Source organism: Alligator mississippiensis, chromosome 10, assembly GCF_030867095.1.
Source record: "Alligator mississippiensis isolate rAllMis1 chromosome 10, rAllMis1, whole genome shotgun sequence".
In the NCBI taxonomy this organism is placed as follows: Eukaryota; Metazoa; Chordata; order Crocodylia; family Alligatoridae; genus Alligator; species Alligator mississippiensis.
This window is the reverse complement of record NC_081833.1, coordinates 5,448,074-5,466,694: the sequence shown is the minus strand read 5'-3', so window position 1 is coordinate 5,466,694 and position 18,621 is coordinate 5,448,074. Positions and strand designations below refer to the sequence as shown.

General features: G+C 57.3%; 1 protein-coding gene across 1 annotated transcript in view; it reads right to left on the bottom strand.

Moving 5' to 3' along the window:
- Nucleotides 1-335: 335 nt before the first annotated feature.
- HIP1R (huntingtin interacting protein 1 related) overlaps nucleotides 336-18,621 on the bottom strand; it is a 43,696-nt gene continuing 25,410 nt past the window's right edge. The window contains exons 9-32 of the mRNA XM_014598514.3: nucleotides 18,162-18,219; nucleotides 17,967-18,042; nucleotides 17,176-17,313; nucleotides 16,667-16,725; nucleotides 16,511-16,583; nucleotides 15,317-15,500; nucleotides 14,924-15,012; nucleotides 14,708-14,824; nucleotides 14,361-14,462; nucleotides 12,802-12,996; nucleotides 11,235-11,382; nucleotides 10,924-11,010; nucleotides 10,457-10,564; nucleotides 10,071-10,207; nucleotides 8,674-8,784; nucleotides 7,633-7,691; nucleotides 7,347-7,377; nucleotides 7,202-7,264; nucleotides 3,897-3,997; nucleotides 3,281-3,386; nucleotides 2,462-2,585; nucleotides 2,255-2,316; nucleotides 1,558-1,761; nucleotides 336-1,076 (exon numbers count right to left, since the gene is read on the bottom strand). Of these exons, the coding sequence (XP_014454000.1) occupies nucleotides 1,029-1,076; nucleotides 1,558-1,761; nucleotides 2,255-2,316; nucleotides 2,462-2,585; nucleotides 3,281-3,386; nucleotides 3,897-3,997; nucleotides 7,202-7,264; nucleotides 7,347-7,377; nucleotides 7,633-7,691; nucleotides 8,674-8,784; nucleotides 10,071-10,207; nucleotides 10,457-10,564; nucleotides 10,924-11,010; nucleotides 11,235-11,382; nucleotides 12,802-12,996; nucleotides 14,361-14,462; nucleotides 14,708-14,824; nucleotides 14,924-15,012; nucleotides 15,317-15,500; nucleotides 16,511-16,583; nucleotides 16,667-16,725; nucleotides 17,176-17,313; nucleotides 17,967-18,042; nucleotides 18,162-18,219 (2,480 nt within the window). The 3' untranslated portion in view covers nucleotides 336-1,028. The remainder of the gene's footprint in view (nucleotides 1,077-1,557; nucleotides 1,762-2,254; nucleotides 2,317-2,461; nucleotides 2,586-3,280; nucleotides 3,387-3,896; nucleotides 3,998-7,201; nucleotides 7,265-7,346; nucleotides 7,378-7,632; nucleotides 7,692-8,673; nucleotides 8,785-10,070; nucleotides 10,208-10,456; nucleotides 10,565-10,923; nucleotides 11,011-11,234; nucleotides 11,383-12,801; nucleotides 12,997-14,360; nucleotides 14,463-14,707; nucleotides 14,825-14,923; nucleotides 15,013-15,316; nucleotides 15,501-16,510; nucleotides 16,584-16,666; nucleotides 16,726-17,175; nucleotides 17,314-17,966; nucleotides 18,043-18,161; nucleotides 18,220-18,621) is intronic.

Sequence of the window (18,621 nt, the reverse complement as noted above, 5' to 3'; positions counted from 1 at the left end):
CCAGTTCCAGGGACAGGTCCTTGTACATGCAATCTCTAAATCACCTGTCAGTGGAGCACGTGCATCTTCTCTGCGGTGCAGCAGTCTCCATCACAGCAGCAGAGCGAAGGAGTGGCAGAGAAGGGCCAGTGAAATGCCGCGGACCAAGGGGCAGCGGGAAGTGACTGAGTGCCCGGCAAGGGTACAACTTGGTCAGCTGCAGGTAAGGCATTGCACTGCACTGAAGCTACTGAAGGAAGTAGGGGCACTTAAATCCTACTGCAAATCTACAGCAGTAAGTGCAAGGACTCTGCGGCTGCTCCGCTGCTAGGACAAGGCACATGGAGTCGTGCTGGTTGTGATTTGCAGCTGTCTAGTTTTTATTTAAAATGTCTTAATCTTATATCTTTATTGCCAGTGGGGGCGCGCCAGTCGCTCCCTCCACTTGGAAGCCCCCATCCCCGAGACCATTAAAAACACCAGGTGTGTAAAGGTAAGGAGCCCCTCGGCAAGAGCCGACCCCACGCACAGACGCTTCCCTTCCACCTGCAGGGCTGTAGAAAACACAAGTTGGGAGAAGATCAGTCCCCTGGAGTACAAACACTTCACATTGTCTGGAAAGGGCTGGAATAGGAGGCCCGGAGTTAATGGCCCTGTCTATTGCTGATGAGAGTGTTGGGCCAAAGCACGCTGCCACAACGGCTTCTCAGCCTCGCTGCAGCAACAGTGGAAACCCGAGCAGCAGGTAGGGTAGAGATCGCATGGGTCACACGAGGCAGTGAGTGGCAAGGTCTGGCCGACACAGGTGTGCCAGCCTGAAGGCCACGAGAGCACTGATCTGCTCTGCGCGTGTTCGGACCGCAGAGGTAAGCCACGGAGAAAGGCACCGCGGTCTGGGAAGTGAGGCCCCGACTTCCTTGACAGAAGGAAGCTCTTGTCTGCACCGTCAGACCCTCGGTCCCTGCCGGGACAGTGTGCAGCAGGGTGGAGGTGAAGCCGGCGGCCTATTTCTTGTCCTCCTGTAGTGTGCGCACAGCCGCTGTACTGTCCTAGAAGTTTATCACTCGAGCCTCGAAGATGGTGTCATCTGGGTTCAGCTGCAAGAGGAGGGAGGGGAAAAGACAGGTTTGTGGGTCATGGGTGCTGCCATATCACTCCTAAGGCAGACTGTGAAGTCCAGGTGCACCTCATGTGCTGCTCCTTCCCTGCCCCTGCTAAAAGCAGTCATGAGCCCATCCAGGAGGAGTGACAGCTAAGGGACAAAGTGATGCACCCAGTGGCTTCCACAGATCCCTGTGGGGTGCAACTGGATGCTATGTGTTGGGACTGCCCTTCCTCCACAGTCAGGCACTGGCTCCTGCCTGCTGTCTTGGGGTAAGGCCCGCATAAACTTGCCAAGGTGCGTGGTGGACCTGGGATGAGGTAAGTGAGGACATCCTCAAAGGCAAGTCTGCCATCTTCCTGCTACCAAGTTAAGTAGCTGTGCCTCAGTCCCCTGCTGCAGACTGCGGGTGAAGGCACCCCTGCTGTCCAGTGGGACAAGCCAGTGCTTTGCAATGGTGGGGGAAGGACCAGTACCTCGCCATCCTGTTTGAGCAGGCGGGCCGGCTTCTGAGCCAGTGGTGGCTTCTTCAGGATGCTGCGCCTGGGAGCCGAGGCCAGCTTGGCCCCGCCGCTGTCTGTGTCGTCGTACACCCCGGCCAGCGCATAGTGCTTCTTCCGCAGCTCCCCGAGGCGAATGCGCTCGTTCTCCAGCATCTTCTCCAGCTCCAGCACCTTCACCTGTGCAACGGCAAACCCAGGACCCTCCCTGAAACCAGAGCTGAGGGTGTGGGCAGCTGGGATGCCATCTAGGAGTTGTGCAGGAGGAGGTACGGGACCGCGACGCAACCCAGCTGTGGTTAGACTGCAAACCCCCAGGACAGAAGAGCAGTGCACATGGCTAAGTTGTCCCAGGACGAACTTGCGGGGGGGCAATGACTGCAGGAGGTGAGGTGGGGACTAAGGAGATGTGTGGCTTGCACAGAGGCTGCCCAAAAATACATGCATGGTTCTCAGCTGAACACACTTGTTCTTGGAGAGCGACAGCTTGCCTGGGCAGTGACTGGTGGGATGCAGATGGCAGGGGTGTGTACGGGTCCAGAATTGGGCCATAAACCTTTGCAGTGGGGACCTGTTAGCTGTACGGCTATGGGCTCTAAATCTACACTGTAGCCAGATGCTGTGTGGATGAGAGAGGACCCTGGCTGCGTCCACCCCAAGGTGGGTGATGTACCTGAGTCTCCATCTCTTCCTTCTTTAGCTTGATGAGTGACATGCCAGAGAAATCCATGGTATCTGTTGGGAAGAGAGTGGGAGGGTTTTTGCCTACAGCACATAGCTCACGTGACATGGGCCATGCCTCCTGCCATGTGCCAGCAACCTGGGGCTGCCCCTCAGACAGTCCCGTGGGGATGGGCCGGAGGAACCTGAACGGTCTCACCTTTGTCCTCAATCTGCTCTTGGCCTGACTTGGTGGAAGCCACGACGTTGGCAGCCATCTCGTTGACGCTGCGGGAGCACTCTTGCAGCCTGGTCAGGTTCCTGCTGTTCTTGTCAGCCTTGACCTGCCGGGAGCGACCGGGGACTGAGCGGTTCTCAGGTACGTGGGGGATACAGACGGGGCTCTCATGTGGATGGGGGAGGGCGCTTGGAGCCAGCGAGCGCGAACCCACGCCAGCTAAGAGGGTGCTAGGGTTGTGCACGGGTGCTGAGAGCAACTTTGCAGTTGGGTGGTGTCACCTCCAAGGGCTTTGACTGGCAAGGGGAATCCTGTGCTGCATGCACAAATGCTTTCCATGCAGTAGGGCTTGGACCCCAGGACGCATGATGGGCTGGAAGAGCCCCATGTCCCTTCCTCTTGGTTGCCAAGGCCAGCGGCGTGGTGGGATTGCTACAGCTCCCACGTACCTGCTGCAGGCAGTGAAACAATTCCCAGTGGCTCTAGGCAGTCTCTCTCTCCTGTTTAAATGGCAGGGCACAGGGCAGTGTGACCTCAAGGTCTGATCCCCATGCATGAACCGTGACTGCTTGCAAATCCCTCCTCTGCTCTGGACGGGACCTGTATCCTAGCAGCTGGGATCGTTGGGCCTGCCTTATGGCTGTTTGCGTGTGTTGCCTACAGCACCTTTTGGAAGTGTAGGGTGACCTACACGCCCATGGCTGGATGCCGTCCCTTCACCTCCCTCCACCAGGGGAATGGGGAAACGTCTCATTGGCTTGCACTGCCCAGGCTCACGTACGTTGCTCTGCTGAAGATTACCTTGGAGGCTGCCACCAGCTGGGCTGTGCTGGCTGCAATCTCATGGGAGCAGACAATGAGCTCTTCGTATTTGCCTGTGTGCAGGACCACGCGATCTGCAGATTCCCTGCAGGGCAGACGGACAGTGGGGATGGGTTAGGGAAGGCTGATGCGGGCAAAGGAAAGCAGGACAATGTGGTGCTGCCAGCCATGTAGCTTGTGCCAGTGCCTCACAAAGGCCTGCGTGCACATGGGCAGCTCCCAGGAGCTTGTTATCCCCATGCCCCGCAGACTGGAGTGTGACAAGGGCATCTTGTTCATGGCCAAAGAGCAACAGCATTGCCAGGGGCCAAATGGCAACGGGGATCTAGCGCTGGTCTGAGCTGAGACGTGCTTATGGCACAGCTGGCTCTGTGCGTGGCCGTGTGCCCATCATAGACATTAGGGCTGGAAGGGACCTCGTAAGATCGGGTCCAGCTCCCTGCCCAAGGGGCAGGAAGTCAGCAAGGGTCAAAGGATCCAGGCAGGGACTGCCTCCTCTGATGGACACGGCTGCCCCTGGGGGCACAGAGCTGCTGCTGGTGGGCTGGAGCCCGGGAGCTCCACCACAAGAGCTGGAAGTGCGGCAGAGACTTACACGAGCTGCGTGGCCCCCCAGCCCACGGCTTTGGAGGCGGAGATCAGGCCCTCGGTCCAGCGGGAGTTCTTGGCGTAAAATTCCTGGCTGGTTGCTGCTCCCTAGTGGCGCGAGAAGGTTAGACACATGGTTAAAGGGGCTGCAAGTCACATAAAGATCTTGGGGGAAGAGCAATTTACTCCTCTAGCACAGGCCAAAACTCACATGTGGGGGGAAAAAAACTGAACCCGTAACAACACTGCGGGCTAAAAGCTGGCGTGCCTCCCGCCTCGAGTATGTGCAAAATGAAACGGGTGGAAGGCCGTAATCTTACTGTCCACTGGAACGCATCAGCAACCTGCCACTGTAGTGTGGAAAAGTCATCCTGAACTGTGAGGACCTGGAGGATTCAGTAATTTTTCCTAGATTTCATAGACATTAGGGCTGGAAGGGACCTTGGAAGATCATCGAGTCCTGCCCCCTGCCCCAGTGAGGTAAAAGGGTTTGTGCACTGCCTTGTTCCCAGCGTTGGTCGTGATAAGCAGTAACGCTAAAAGTGGCGCGTGTTCTGCTGCTGCCCAAAGGAAGGGCTGTGGGCATTTGGGTGTCGTTTAAAGTTAAACCACAGCAGAATTGTTCTGTTTTGTGAGTGGTCTAAAAGCATGGGGCTGTGGGTCTGTGCTATGCATCCAGTAGACGTACTGGCACCTGGGCTGCAATAATAGTGACTAGTTAACAGCGAAGCCTTCTAGCATGAAAGCAAATATTTGGACAAGGCTGTGTGCAGTGGCTGCAGAAGGAAAGCCAGCCATGCAAAGGAGCCGAGGTGTTGGGTCAGGGGTGGTGAATGGTGTGGGTGTAACCAAGTACAAGATGTTGGGTGCCCCTGGGGATGGGGCCAGAACAGTGCAATGCACGAGGTGTAAGAAATCCTAATGGGTGCAATAATGGAAATATTTCCTTTCTATTAAAACATACATTGAAATCATGGACCCCTGTGTTGCATCTACTACAGTAAGAAATGCCAGGTAGGAAATCTAAAACCATTTCTCACCCGTTCTACCGAATGGCCGTACCTGCTGTTGTAATCATGCCTGTTCTCTTAAGGGTGCAGAGCGTGTGTGTGCCTGTATTAAATGATATTTAATCCCTTGGGATGCATCTGTCAAAACCATGTTGTATATGCATGTATTGGCCTGTAGTGACTGGGTTGTAGAAGGAGCCGTTACGCAGCACACAATACTGGGTAGTTGGTAAGGATGGTTAAGAGGCTGTGGGAAGGGGATCAGGGAACCGGCGCGATGCTTATGTCAGTATTGGCTTGGTGACTGTAAATGGAGAGGGAAGTGAGATGGAAGGTGACTGTAACGCGGCCAAAGCCTCATGTTTGTTTTATGAGGTGTGATGTGAATAAAGCGCAAGGTGTTTTACTCCTATCTGAATGTGGTGGTGCATAATATGCAGTGCATGGGCACCTGCTCTCAAGACAATTGTACTGGGGAGGTGAAAGGCAAATGTATGTTCATCTATGGAAGAATCGTGCGTCATTTCTGGCCTTGTTTCACAGCTCTTCTCCTTCCCTCTGAGCACAGAGTCTTACTGTGATACCTGGCTCAGTCCGTGGCTGCTTCTGCTGCAAACCCGAAGGAGGGCACTTGGTGGCTGAAAGCTCTCCCAAGCCTGCAGCTGGTCCAGTAAAAGAGGTCACAGAAAACCCTCGCACCTCATATGCTTCCTGGACCATCCCAGCTACAACCCCACTCCAGCCCTACTGGGTCATTCTTGGTCCCCCTTTTTTAAAGCCTGTTTTCCTCCTATAACAAAGATGTTAACTGAATCTTGCATTCACCTTGGGCACTGGAAAAATGGTAATAAATGTGTATGTGTGCACCTGGTCTGGGTTTAGAGACCTCTGCGGTATCTTCCTCTCCTGTCCCCCTAGAGTTTGTGCAGAAGGCAGGGCAGGATGGTACCCTAGAAAGGCAGATGTGGTCTTAGGTGACAGACTGCTTTGTCAGATGCTGTGAAGGGACCTTAGAAGCCCCTTCCTAGCATCTGATGAAGCAGGTGTTGTCTAAGGCCACTTAGGAGGCAATGAGATCCGTGGGCTGCAAGTTTTACTAGGTAACAACGGACTGTCAGAGCTGACCGGGTGGCACAGGATGAAGGCTGTTGCCCATGAAAGGCCCTGGCCCTCTGAACAGCATAGCCTGTAGCTCATCATTTTGTTCTATTTGTGGCCTAAAGTAGAGGTAAGCAAGTGGAGAGCAGCTGAAGGGATGGTAAGGACTGTTTTTGGGTACGGATCTGTCTATGGGCTACAAGACAGTCCTCTGTATGTGCATGGGTTTGTGACAGTAATGAGCACGCTGAAGTGGTTGCCTAAGTTGTCTGAGCTAGTTTGTGCAGGAAGGCTGTGTGTTACGGCACGTTCACTAAGAGGCCCAACACCTGCATGCTGTCAAATAAGTGGCAAAAGGTGTTGTAAGTGGCAGCTGAGATTGCAGGGTAGTGTTTCTCCTCCTAGCGGAAGGAGGCTTCACCCACCTCCCGAACATCCCCTGCCTTGCCTCCACGTGCAACAGGCTATCCAGACAGGTTGTGGACCCTCCACCCTTGGAGGTTTTTAAGACCCAGGTAGACAAAGCCTTGGCTGGGATGCTGCAAGTGGGGCTGGTCCTACTTTGAGCAGGGGGTTGGACTAGATGTGACCTCCTGAGGTCCCTTCCACCCTCATTTTCTATAAGACAAGGCAGAGGATGTTTGGGAGGTGGGTGAAGCTGGTGTGAGGAGGCTGCAGAACATGTAACTGCACTGGGGACTTCTTTTGAAAGCAGGCATGGTCTCTCAACTGTGGCAGCTGGGTTGGGCAGCCTAGGTGAGGCGGCATGACTTGATCTGAGGGAAGCCAACACGAAGGTCAAAGATAAGTGCATGCAGTAGTTGTAGCTGCATCGCAGTGACTTAGCAGGAGTCTGAGCTAAAGCGTAGGTTGTAACCGGGGAGCAATGTGAGGAGCTGAACTGAAGGCTGGAGGCTTTTCAGTAATGTAGCAGAAGGGGACCTTAGCAGGTGTCTCACCAGCGCAACCTTTCAGAAGAGCAGCACTGTGTCATGGTAAAGGTTTTGAGGAAACGAGCTGAGAATACTGCTTCCTGCACTGTTTGCACTGGACTGCTTTTGGTCCCTCAGAGTTTTTGGAGCTGTGTTGCTAGGTAGGTAGGTGGGTTTCTTGGCTGTGAGTTAGCTCAGACCCTTGTGGAACGAGTCACTGGAGAAGTTTACAAGTTTGCTGCCACCCTGTCAGGCGGAAGCACAAGCCTTACCCTGCCGCTCTCCACAATCTCCTTTTGCAGCTGGGTAGAGGTCAGCACCAGGAGCCGGATGGCCTGCAAGGGCAGAGATCGACCGTTACCCTCGCTGCCAGGGAGGCTGGGCCCCCCAAGCGAGGATCACAGGCTGCAAACTCACCTTCATGAGGTCTGTGCAGGAGTTTAAGATTCTGTCAAGAAGGGGAGAAACCAGTCAGCAGCGCCTAGACTTCTGCAGCCCCAGCCTGTCAAATGGCCTGGGAGCACGCGCCCTGCCGGTACTGCCCGAGCCAGCAGCACTGGGCACGTTTTACAATGCAAGGAGATCCATGCTGTTAACAGCAGAGGCCAGTGTGCCCTTTTCTTAAAGCACTTCCCATCCCCTGCCTTGGCTGTGAGCTAGCTTTGGCCATTACTGTTGGCCTGAGCTGTTGCTTCTCACTTACCTTTCGTTCACCTCTAGTTTAACACCAGAGCTCTTGCTTCTGGCCTGGTTCATCATCTCCTGTTTGGAGAGAGAGATGCACACTAGTGAGCTGAGGATGACTTGTTACAAGAGAGCGAGTCCCCAACCTGAGGCCGGCAGCCTGCTTGGCACCTCCAGCCCCTGCACCTGTGAGGAAGCATCTTGCCCCTTTACATTACATCACGTGGAGCAGGGCCACCTTTGCTAGTCCTGACCTCTGCTAGCCCAGCCACATGTGTGCCCGTGCGCGTGCTCTGGCCTGCCTGGTGCAGCTGTGTGCCTGCACGCTACATAGCACATGCTACCTGGGTGCAGGACTGGCCCTTCCCAGGCGCACGGGGACACGGGATCGGTGCAGCCAGACTAAGTGACACGTAGGCACTCTGGTTGCATCCTACCCCTCACACCATGCTTATAAAAAACACCAGCTCTCTCACCATTAAGCCTGTTTGTTTCCTGTGCTCCTTGGCCTAGTGCGAGGGCACTCTGTCCCTCCTACTCGTGCCTCTTTGCAGCGACATCTTCCTCATACCAGAAACCAAGCCCAGAGCCACGACTGCTTGTTAACAGCCTGGCTCACGGGCTGCCCTCGCTCTGCAGCTCAGACTACGCAGGAAGCCCGAACTGCCACGTGTCGGCTTCCTGTGCAGTCTTGAGTTCAGACCTTTAGGCAACTGGGAGCAGTGGGGGCATAACTCGGCATTGAGCTAACAACCAACTTATTTTCCCCTCTAACTGCTCCCCCTTTTCTCATTCATTTCTGCTTCTTGCCTAGCCGCCACATTGCAGCCCTCCAGCCTCTCCATAGCCTCAGACCCCCGCAGGGCTGCAGTTTTCTCAGCTGCCCCCTCACACCTGCCTGGGTCCCTCGTGCTCCTTTGGGGGCAAGAGACGGCTTCGCTGAGAGTTCATTCCTCACCTCCCACCCCCCAAACACACAAGGAGGGAAGTTGTGCGTGAAGGAGAAAACTACCACCCGCCACAGCAAGCTGGTGCACGCGGACGCCAGCATCCATCTCACCTCTATCCTCCTGACGGCATCTTCAATCGCCGCCGAGGTGGAGGCCATTTCCTTCTCGACCGCATCGCCCAGCTCTTCCTGCTTGATGTCCAGGCTTTTGGGTCTCAGCTCCTGCAATGGCAAAGGAAGCCCAATGCTCAGCCCACGGGGCGCTCCAGCACTGCAGAGGCCAGGCACTCGGGCACAAAGCTGACCGGTCCTGACAGTGGCACTGGGGGTAATTTTTCCTGCCAGGTGAGGCTTTGGCCTCCCAGAGCTATTGTGCTGCCGATCTCCTACCCTGCTCCAAGGACTTCCAAGCAGAGCCAGAAGTGTTTGCAAAGGGACACCAACCCACCCCTTTTCTTAAACCTTTTCCCAGCTGCCTAGCTCCTCCAGCACACAGACACCAAAGCAGCGTACCTGATTCAGAGCATGGGATGGACCTGGGGGGGTCCCTGCAGAAAAGGACCTAGGAGTGACTGGACAATAAGCTGAATATGCGTCAACAGTGCCCTCGGTGTGAAGGAGAACAGCATACTGGGCTGCACTGGTAGGAGTGTTGCCAGCAGATCAAGGGATATGATTATTCCCCTTTATTTGGCACTGGTGAGGCCACACCTGGAGCACTGTGTCCCGTTTTGGCTGATTTTTCCCTGTCCGCACCCCGCACGTCGGTAATGCAGCCTGGCACATGCTGCTCTCCAGAGTGGAGCAGGCTGTTTGCTGTGAGGCTGCCTGGAGCGGTACTGGGACAAAGCCTGGCACAAGGGACCTGATGGCACTTGCCCATGCATGCCACTGCCGGCACCGCCTCACTGCAGTCTACCCAGTCCAAGACCTCACTCTCGCCACCCCCACCAGGCACCTGCCTTCCTGTCCTCTTGGTTTCCCATGCCCTACTTCAACAAAGCTGCCATTCACGCACACCCTGTCGAGGGATCAGCTTTCCTGTCCTGCCTTTCCTTTCAGGGAGTCACCGGGTCGTTGCCATCGCACCCGTCCGCCCAGACAACAGCACCAGCTGAGCGACGTAGCCCTCCTGCTTCTTGCCACCCCCTCACCTCCCCCAGCACAACCCAAGAGCTTTCCACCTCCTTCTCCCCACCCCACAGCACCCTGAGAGCCAGGAAAACATTTGGCTACCAAGCGACACGGCCCTCAGGGACATCCAGGGAGACAGAGCCTCATTGACGCTACCCATGAGCTGCCACCCAGGGGGAAGGGAGGGGTGGCACAGCTGGGACCAGGCCTGCGTGCAGCTGGCACAGTCAGCACCGCCAGGCTGCAAGGTCGCACACCCTCTACCCTGTCTGGCACAATCATGCTCAGCCCCTGCCATGACATGCCCACACCCCTGCCCTAGACCCCACGGCCGAGTGCCCCGGTTCGGGAGCCTCAGGGCATCTCGTCCCCACCTGGCCCAGCTGGAGGATGCCCTGCAGCGTCCTCCTCACGTCCGCCGTGTCCGCCTGCCTCAGCGACTGCCGGTCCTTCAGCTCGCTCAGGTAGTCCAGGCTGCGCTGCCCGCAGTCCCTGCAGGCGTCCGTCAGCTCTGCCAGCACACAAACAGCGCGTTTTGCTGCCACTGGTCCCTGTCCACCACCTTCTCGCTCCTCTGAGCAAGAGGGGGCAGCAGCTGAGGGGCACAGCACCCAGTCTGGGAGCAACACCTGCCCCGTGCCCAGCACCATAGTGGGCAAGGAATAGGCTGTCTGGAGGCAGCAAGGGAATCCCACACGTGGGCATGGCCAGGCCCACGATGCAGCTCATCCCTCCCTCACCCGCGCTGTTTGCTACTCACTGTCGGCGTGGTCTGTGGGCGCCGTGTGCGACGTAGCGCTCCCACTGACAATGGCGTCCGCTGTCAGGTGCGCGAACTGGGCCAAGGCCCCCACCAAGCCAGTGGCATCTGTCCGGAAGAAAAGAGACACGTCGTCTTCTGCAGCCAGTGCAGGAGAGGCTGGCTTTTGCCCCCACCCAGCCCAGAGAAGCGTCTCCTGCCTCAGTTGCCCCCCTGCTAGCAGCTGCTCTTGCCTCAGCATCACGAGCACCGGCTGGCATGTCTGGCCCCTCTGTCCCACGTGCCATTATGTGGCATCTGCCTTCTTGTGGCCCGCCCTGTTAGCTCTCCTGTTCCCTCGCCACGCACTGCACCTGCTTTGCAGGCAAGCGAATCGCACCACAAGCAGGTAAAGGCGACTGCCTGATCTTTCCGACAGACTCTCCCTAGCACTGGGAGTTGCAGTGCCACCACCACAGGGACCTCACCTGTCATGGCGACCAGGTACCGTGCATGCCCGTTCTCCAAGGTGTTCACAGACTCCAGCGCCGCCTGAGCTCGACTGACAAGATAATCTGCAAGGACACAAAGGTCCAGGTGAGGGCCTTGCGTGCAGGGACAGGGATGTCAGCAGGAGACGGGGCACGTGCGCCTCTGCCTGGGAACAGGGGAGGCTACAAACCAGCCCTGCTCCCCATGCGGTCAGGACAAAATGCTAGCGGCTGCCTGCTGTAACCACCTGCTGCCTCTCCCTGGGTTCCCCCGTGGCCCGTGCCTGTCCCCTGAGCGAGCCCCGTACCTGGGGAGCCAGTGCATCGGACGTGCAGGGGGTCATCTAGCTTAGCCACCGCATCCCGGATGATGTTCTCTGCCTCTTGCACTGTCCCTTGCAGGATGCCAAACTGGTCGTCCAGCAGCTTCTGCCGCAGGCTCTGCTCCTGGCTCTCCTGTAGGGTTCAGGCAAAGAGTCACACACTGTGGGCCTTGTGGTTCCCACCAGCAGGAATCCCTTTGCTGGTGAGGATGACGCATACACAAGCCCTGCTGTTGTGTGGCTCTTATTCAGCACTGGGGAGGCCACATCTGGAGTCCTGTGTCCAGTTTTGGGCCCCCCACTACAGAAAGGGTGTGGATAAATTGGGGAGAATCCAGCAGAGGACAATGAAAATGGTTGCGGGGCTGGGGCACATGATTTCTGAGGAGAGGCTGAGGGAACTGGGCTTATTTCGTCTGCAGAAGAGACGACTCCGGGGATTTAATAGCAGCCTTCAACTACCAGAAGCAGGGCTCAAAAGAGGACGGAGCTGGACTGTTCTCAGTGGGGGCAGATGACAGAACAAGGAGCACTGGGCTCAACTTGCAGCAAGGGAAGTTTAGATACTAGGAAAAACTCTCTCACTAGGAGGGTAGTGAAGCACTGAAACAGGTTACCCACAGAGGTGGTGGAGTCTCTGTCCTTGGAGGTTTTTAAGACCTGGGTAGACAGAGCCCTGGCTGGGATGACGTAGTTGGGGCTGGTCCTGCTCTGAGCAGGGGATGGACTAGACGTGACCTCCTGAGGTCCCTTCCACCCTCGTTTTCAACGAACAGGCTGCACAACCCACACTGAGGTGGTGGCGGTAGGCAAACGACCAAGGCAACACGACTGGCTCAAAGTCATTGCAACCACACCTTGATGCCAGCCAGCTTTGGCACCTCCACCATGTAGCTGCCCACCTTCCCTGCTCTGGGGTGGGCAGAGCCAGCTGCTACAAGCCACAGCCCTGCTACACGATGGGCCAGGGCTGGGGTAGGGGGGAGGGTCTGAGCAACCAGAAAAGCATGGCAAGAAAAGGGCGACTGGGTCATAATTGGGTGGTGCCAGAGGCGTAGCGAGGCAGCCAGGTGCTGGGGCAGCAGGATGCATGGGAGCAGCAGTGCCAGTGTCATCATGCAGATGCAGCGGCACTGTTTTTGTGCCCCCTCCCCTACAACAGTGCCCAGGACAGCTGCCCCAGTCACCTCGTCACAGTTACACCTGCTCTCTCCATACCCGATGGCCCAAGTACTGTCGGTCAGGAAAAGAAGCCAGGAGTCCTGGCTCCTAGTTCCCTGCTTCTGCCCCCATCACAGAGGGAGGAACATTGATGTGATTTGCAGCCACCGATACCGAAGAGAGGCTGCGTCACCGCACGCAAACATTTCAGTGCAAGGCCTTTCCGGTCGTGCAGTCTCCGAGGGGAAAGGGAGCTCCTCAGTCATCAGCCAGCACATGAGCTCGACTGATGGCAACAAGGAGAACTTTCTCTGCCCGCGCCTCGCTTCAGACCCTACTAAGGCAGGAACAAGATGCCCCCCAAGCAACACCAGGGCTCTCTCCCCGGTACCTTGTCCACCAGCTTCCCCCGCAGCTCCCCGATCTCCTTCGCGCTCTTCTCAGCCTCCTGGTGCCACAGCAGCTCCTTCTCCTCGATCAGGCCCTTCGTGGACAGCAGCTCCTGCTCCTGCTCGCTCACTGCCTTCCTCAGCGAGTCCTTCTCGGCGTTCAGAGCTTCCAGCCGCGAGCTCAGCTCGGAGCCCGTCTGCGGAGAGGGAAGCAGCAGCATGTCACACTGCACCACCTACACCCTTGGGACAAGCCAGCGCCCATCCTCGATTACACACAGTACTGATGGCTCCCGGCAGGAACCAGGGCTGCTTCGGGCTGGCCTGAATCTCTGCTTCCTACATATCCAGGTGGGAACATGACATTTGGCCCTGGGTGCAGGGGCTCCATCTTTTATAAGAAGACAGGAACTGCCACCGACTGGGTCAGACCACAGGTCCAGCTTGCCCAGCCTCGTGCCCCTCATGCCCGTGCTCAGTAGCTACTGCTGCCCCTTTCCTCCAAGCATTTGTCCAGCCCTTTTGTGAATCTGCCTACGCTGTCAGCGTCCACCACGTCCGGTGGCAACGAGTCCCGCACGTTAATGACATGCTGGGTGAAAACGTCCTTCCTTGTGTTAGTTTTAAACTGACGGCCTGCTCATTTCATTGCGTCACCTCAAGTTCTGGTGAGAGAGCGAGTCAATAATACATTCCTCTCGACTTTCCCTTCACCATTCAGTATTTTGTAAACCCTTATCGTGTTCCCCCTTAAGCATCTCTTTTCCAAACTGAATAAGCTCGGCCTCTATAGTGTCTGCTCACATGGAAGTCCCTTCGTGCCACTCATCATCCTTGCTGCCCTTCTCTGGACCTGCTCTAGTTCTCCTATCTCCTTTTTGAGGTGTGGGGACAGAACCGGGCACGGTATTCAAGGTGTGGATTTATAAAGGGGTATGATGATACTTTCCGTTTCATTTACAGTTCCCTTCTTAATAATCCCTAATGTTTTGTTTGCTTTTTCACCCCACCGCACAGCAAACTTCCCCCAACCCCTCCTATGGGAGGCTGGCAGAGACAGCCTGCACACACCTGGCCCCTGCACTATCCCAGATGCCCGGCCTCAAGTTTCCAAGGGACTTCCCAGGGCTGTCGTGGGGGCAACAGGCCCATCCAGACACTGAGACCCTACACCTCCCACCCCACCGAACTCCTCCCCTGCTTGCTGAGGTTTCCAAGGGTGTCTTTGGGAAACACTCTTCCAGCTGCCACTCACAGCGCTGCTGTTGTGTCTCTCCTACCCTGTCAGGATTCAGGGCTTCGTGCTGCTCCAGCCCTGGCGTAGGACATAAAGGGACTGGGAGAGGAGAACGAAGGGGCTCAACTCCCTGCACGGGTGCCACATCATCCCCCATCTGCCCTGTGCAGGACCATGTGCTGGGAGAACCTGCTTTGCTGGCGGCGAGAGCGGCAGGGAGATCTCCTCATGTTGGGATGGGACAGCCTGGCACTCTGACGCCCACCTGGGCTGCTCTATGAACCAGTCCCTGCCATCCACTATATGTGGCACTGCGGCACCTACCTCCTTGGAGTGGCCGAGAGACTGTTGTGCCTGCATCAGCTCCTCCTTCTTGGTCTCCAGCTCTCTCTTCAGCTGTTCCATCTGCAAGGTCTGGTCCTCCAGCTGTAGGGACAGATGGATGCAGCAGCATTAGCTGGTGCCTAGCAGAAACCTAAAACTACTCGGTGCTGCCTCTGCCCCCACTTGGACCCTGAGAAGGTCACAAGCAGGGTGCCACGGTCCAGCTACTGAACAACACCCAAGCCTGCGCTTCCTCAAGGCCCCTGCTGATGCCTGCCACCCTCCCCGAGGCCCCGGGCAGTGTTCCCAGGTCTGTGGGGACGCAGAACAGCCTCCTGGCCACGCACCTTCATCTCTGCCTCCCGCTTGACCTGCTCAATCTGGAAAGCTAGTTGCTCCTTGACGCGCGCCACCTCCTCCTGGCTCTGCTGGGTGACTGTCAGCTGCTTGGCTGTGTCTGCGTTCTGCAGCAAGAGAGGAGGTGGGAGAGGCTGTCAATACCTCATGGGGACATAAAGCTGCCCACGGAGAGCCTCTGGGGACAAGTCCGTTTCCTAGCATACCTTTCTCAGGAGCTCAGCATGCGTGTTGATGAGCTCGCTGTGCTTCTCCTTCAGCTTGGTGTAGCGGATCTCGGTGGCACCGGCCTTCTCTGAAACGCACACAAACCTCCCAGCGTCAGCCCAGCGCCACACGGAGATGGGGAACACACCGAACAGGAGGCACGGGGCCCGGCTGCTGCACGTGGGGTGGGCCTGCCCCAGCGCCTGGCTCTGGGATTTCCCATTGATGCTTTGCACCACAAGAATGGCTGCAGCACTGAGCCCTGCCGGGCTGACTGTATTCAGCCATGCTGTACATGGGTGGGTGAAATGTATCCTCACCTGCAGACAGACCCAGCAGACACCCAGGTGTCAGCAGCCCCCTCCCCGCCCACAGCCCCTGACGGCACCTACTTTCGGCCTCGATGTACAGCCTCTGTGTTCGGTCACTGTCCAGCTTGGCCTTCTGCAGCCTCTCCAGCTCGTCCCGCAGCTGCTCATTGTCCACCAAAGCCTTCTGCTTCTGCTTCCGCTGCTCCTCCACTTCACCCTCCAGGCTGTTGACCTGGGCCTTGAGCTGCGCAATGTACCGCTGCGCCTGGGGGTGCCAAGAGAGACAGACCCTGAGGCATGCACGGCCCAGGCATTGCACCATAGAGCCTGGCATGGCACCAGTTCTGGCAACAAACTGCTTTCAGGCCCATGCCAGGGCTTCTGCTGACCCTGCCAGGCACCTCACGTGTGCAGGAGACCTGCATGCAGCCTGTGTGAGGGGGCTCTGGGGAGACCTCATCTTCCCAGCACCTGCTGTCACAATCTCTCCTGCTTTAACACTGTACCGTTTCAGTTCCTCTTTCCTTGGGGCCTGTTTTTCTTCTGCTGACATACGCTAGCCACCATCTGGTTCAGCCCCTCTGGGGTTTAGGTGCCTGCACACACACACACACACACACACACACACACACACCCTGCTCTCTTTCTGCCCCCACCATGCCCGCTGCATCCTGTGTCAGGCCCAGTCCCTGGAGCTCCAGCTGGCCCAGTGGAGACCAGGCCCAGAGAGCAACCACAAGAAGGTCTGTCCCTCACAGAGTCATATATCTGGCATCATCTTTCTCCTCCAACTATCCCTACAAAAGGCCTCACACCCTGGCTGAAAGACTCTGCTGAATGTGGGGAACAGGGAGAAATCTTTGCAGCATGGCCGGGCAGTTCGGGAGCCTCTGAGAAGGTGCCCTGCTGAGCCCAGGCTGGGCTGAAGCATCGCCAGCAAAGATCCTTGCTGTGGGCATGGAGAAAGGCAAGCAGAGAGATGGGCCCATTTCCCCTTGGGGCTGGTGCTAATGCCAGGGTTCATATTGACCTGTCACCAACATCTGCTAAACACCACGGATGCTCTGGATCAAGACAGCTTGGCCGTCCCGAGCACCCACGCACAGGGTCTGGCCTGGGACCCTGGGGATTCAGCCCTTGGTCCAACTGGAGACGAAAGCCTTGACGGCCATGTCAGACTTGTCCTCTCCCTGAGAGCGGCGCAGAGCCTGACTGGCAGCACCTTCCACCTCCTTCTCCCCATTGACCCCAGGCTACCCCGGCATGGGGCCTCACCTCCAGTTTAATCTTCTCCAGCTCCATGCGCAGGGTTTCCACTTCCCTCTTCAGGTTTTCAATCTGGAGATCCCTGGGGATGGGAAAGGAAGGCTTATAACCGGCCCGGAGAACGGCAGCTCCCAGCCAGACCCGGCCAGTGTTGCTCCCCCTCACCTGTCATCCCGGATACCGTTGGGGGGCCCGAATGTCTGCTCGAATATGTCTGACGTGACCTACAGGGGACCAGGCAATGGACAGCATTAGCCCTTCACTGGGTCCTCGCCAGGGTCTGGCCTGACTAAGCCCAAATGCCCCTTGACAGGCGATACCCCAAATAATCAGAGACCGCCTGGTCAGCATGCTTTCAGCCACAGCCGAGAAAGGCTCCTGCCAAGCCTGGGGGGACCCGCACCCCCACCACACTAGATACGAGGCGCAGCGGTGCCCAGCCTCAGCTATCAGCAGCTTGCTGGAGTGGACTGCTTTGCTCCCAGCTGTGCTGTGTGGGAGGGGAGACAATGTCTGGCCTGGCAATGTCCCTGAAGGACGGACGTGGCTAAAAGCGAAGGACTCAGCCTTCACCACCATCACAACACAGAGTGCTGTGGGGGGAGATGGAAGAGCACGTGACTTGCACTGGCTCCTTTTGAGGGTGGTCCAGCCTGAGCACCCCAGGCTCCCACCTGCTGCTCTGCCGCAGAGGCCGTGTTGATCTCGATCAGGTTCTCCGGTTCCTCATCCTCAGGGGCCTCCTCCGGGATGACCACCACGGGCTTCACGTGCTCCGCCAGCGCCGAGGCCCGCAGGAAGTTAGGGGGGCTCTGTCGGGACATGGCATGCTGTGGTCAGGGTCTAACACACGGTGCGGCACCCCCACCTTCTCCCCTTCCCTTGCGCCGGTGCTTCTGCAGCTTGTGGCAATGGGGGAATCTCATGCTATGGGCCCTGGGGCCTTTCCTGCCAGTCTCCTCAATGGAGGAACTTGAGGACCGGGTAAGCAGATGCTGAAAGAGGACGTGGCCTCAGTGACAGGAGCTACTGCTTATGGCGTGGCATCTGGAATGAAAAATCCTGGAGTGAAAGCCCCCTTCCTGCTGACACTGGCTGCCTGCCGCATGGCGCTTCCCACTGAAAAGCACCGGAGCATCAAGATACACTTTTGACGTCCTGCGCCATCGTGGCCACGTGACCCAACTGTGGCATGGAGCAGCCAGCCACCAGCCAGGCGCCCCAAGGTGCATTGCCCACTGGTGTCTCTACCTGTGGAGCCCTGGACATCCACAGGGCAGCTTGGGCGGTCAGCAGCATTTGCTCAGCACTGAGACCTCCTCTACAGCACCCTGTGTCCCACATTCCCCATCCCCAGGGTCTCTGGGGTAGGCAGCCCCCTGCATCAGTGCACGCTGTGCACAGTGCCAGAGGCTGCCACTGCGATGTCACGTCGCCATTACTGGGGAAGCAAAGCCAACAGTACCTCTGGCAGCCGGGGGATCTGGATGAGGCGCTTGAAGTACAGCATGTCCGAGGCCCTTTTAAAGAAGTTTTTGAGGCTGGGAGCAGGGGGGCAAAAAGCAAAGCAGGTGTTAATGTGGGGTAGCAAGCACCCCCCTTAACCCGAACACCACGTTCCCTATGGCCCAAAGGCTACGGCTGGGACGTCCTTTCTTACCTGCGGAACTGCTCGTGGAAGCGATCGCGGTGGCCTTGCAGCGTGTCGGCTGGCAGACCTGCAGGAGTCGAGGAGATGGGGAGTGATAACCGAGCCATGAACCCAGGGAATGCCACCCACGTCCCATCCTTCTGACGGCACGCACTGCCCACGCAGTGCTGCGCAGACAGAAACCGTCTGGTCCAGCCACAAGGAAGAGCGCTGCACGATCACACCGCACGTGTCCTCGTGCAGGGCTCCAACATTTGAATAGTGACTGTCCATGACAGTGGCAGCCACAGTTGGACCCGACCTGACCTGCCGTGCATCAGGTGAGAGAGACCCGGGAATCCCGGTGTGCCTGACCCCAGAGGCAGGTGCTACGGGGGCTGTGTTTATGCAACAAGGCTTTCCTGCACAAGTCACTAGCAGGCACCTGGAGCATTCTGCCTTCTCCCTCAGGATAGTTGCTTTTAGGAGG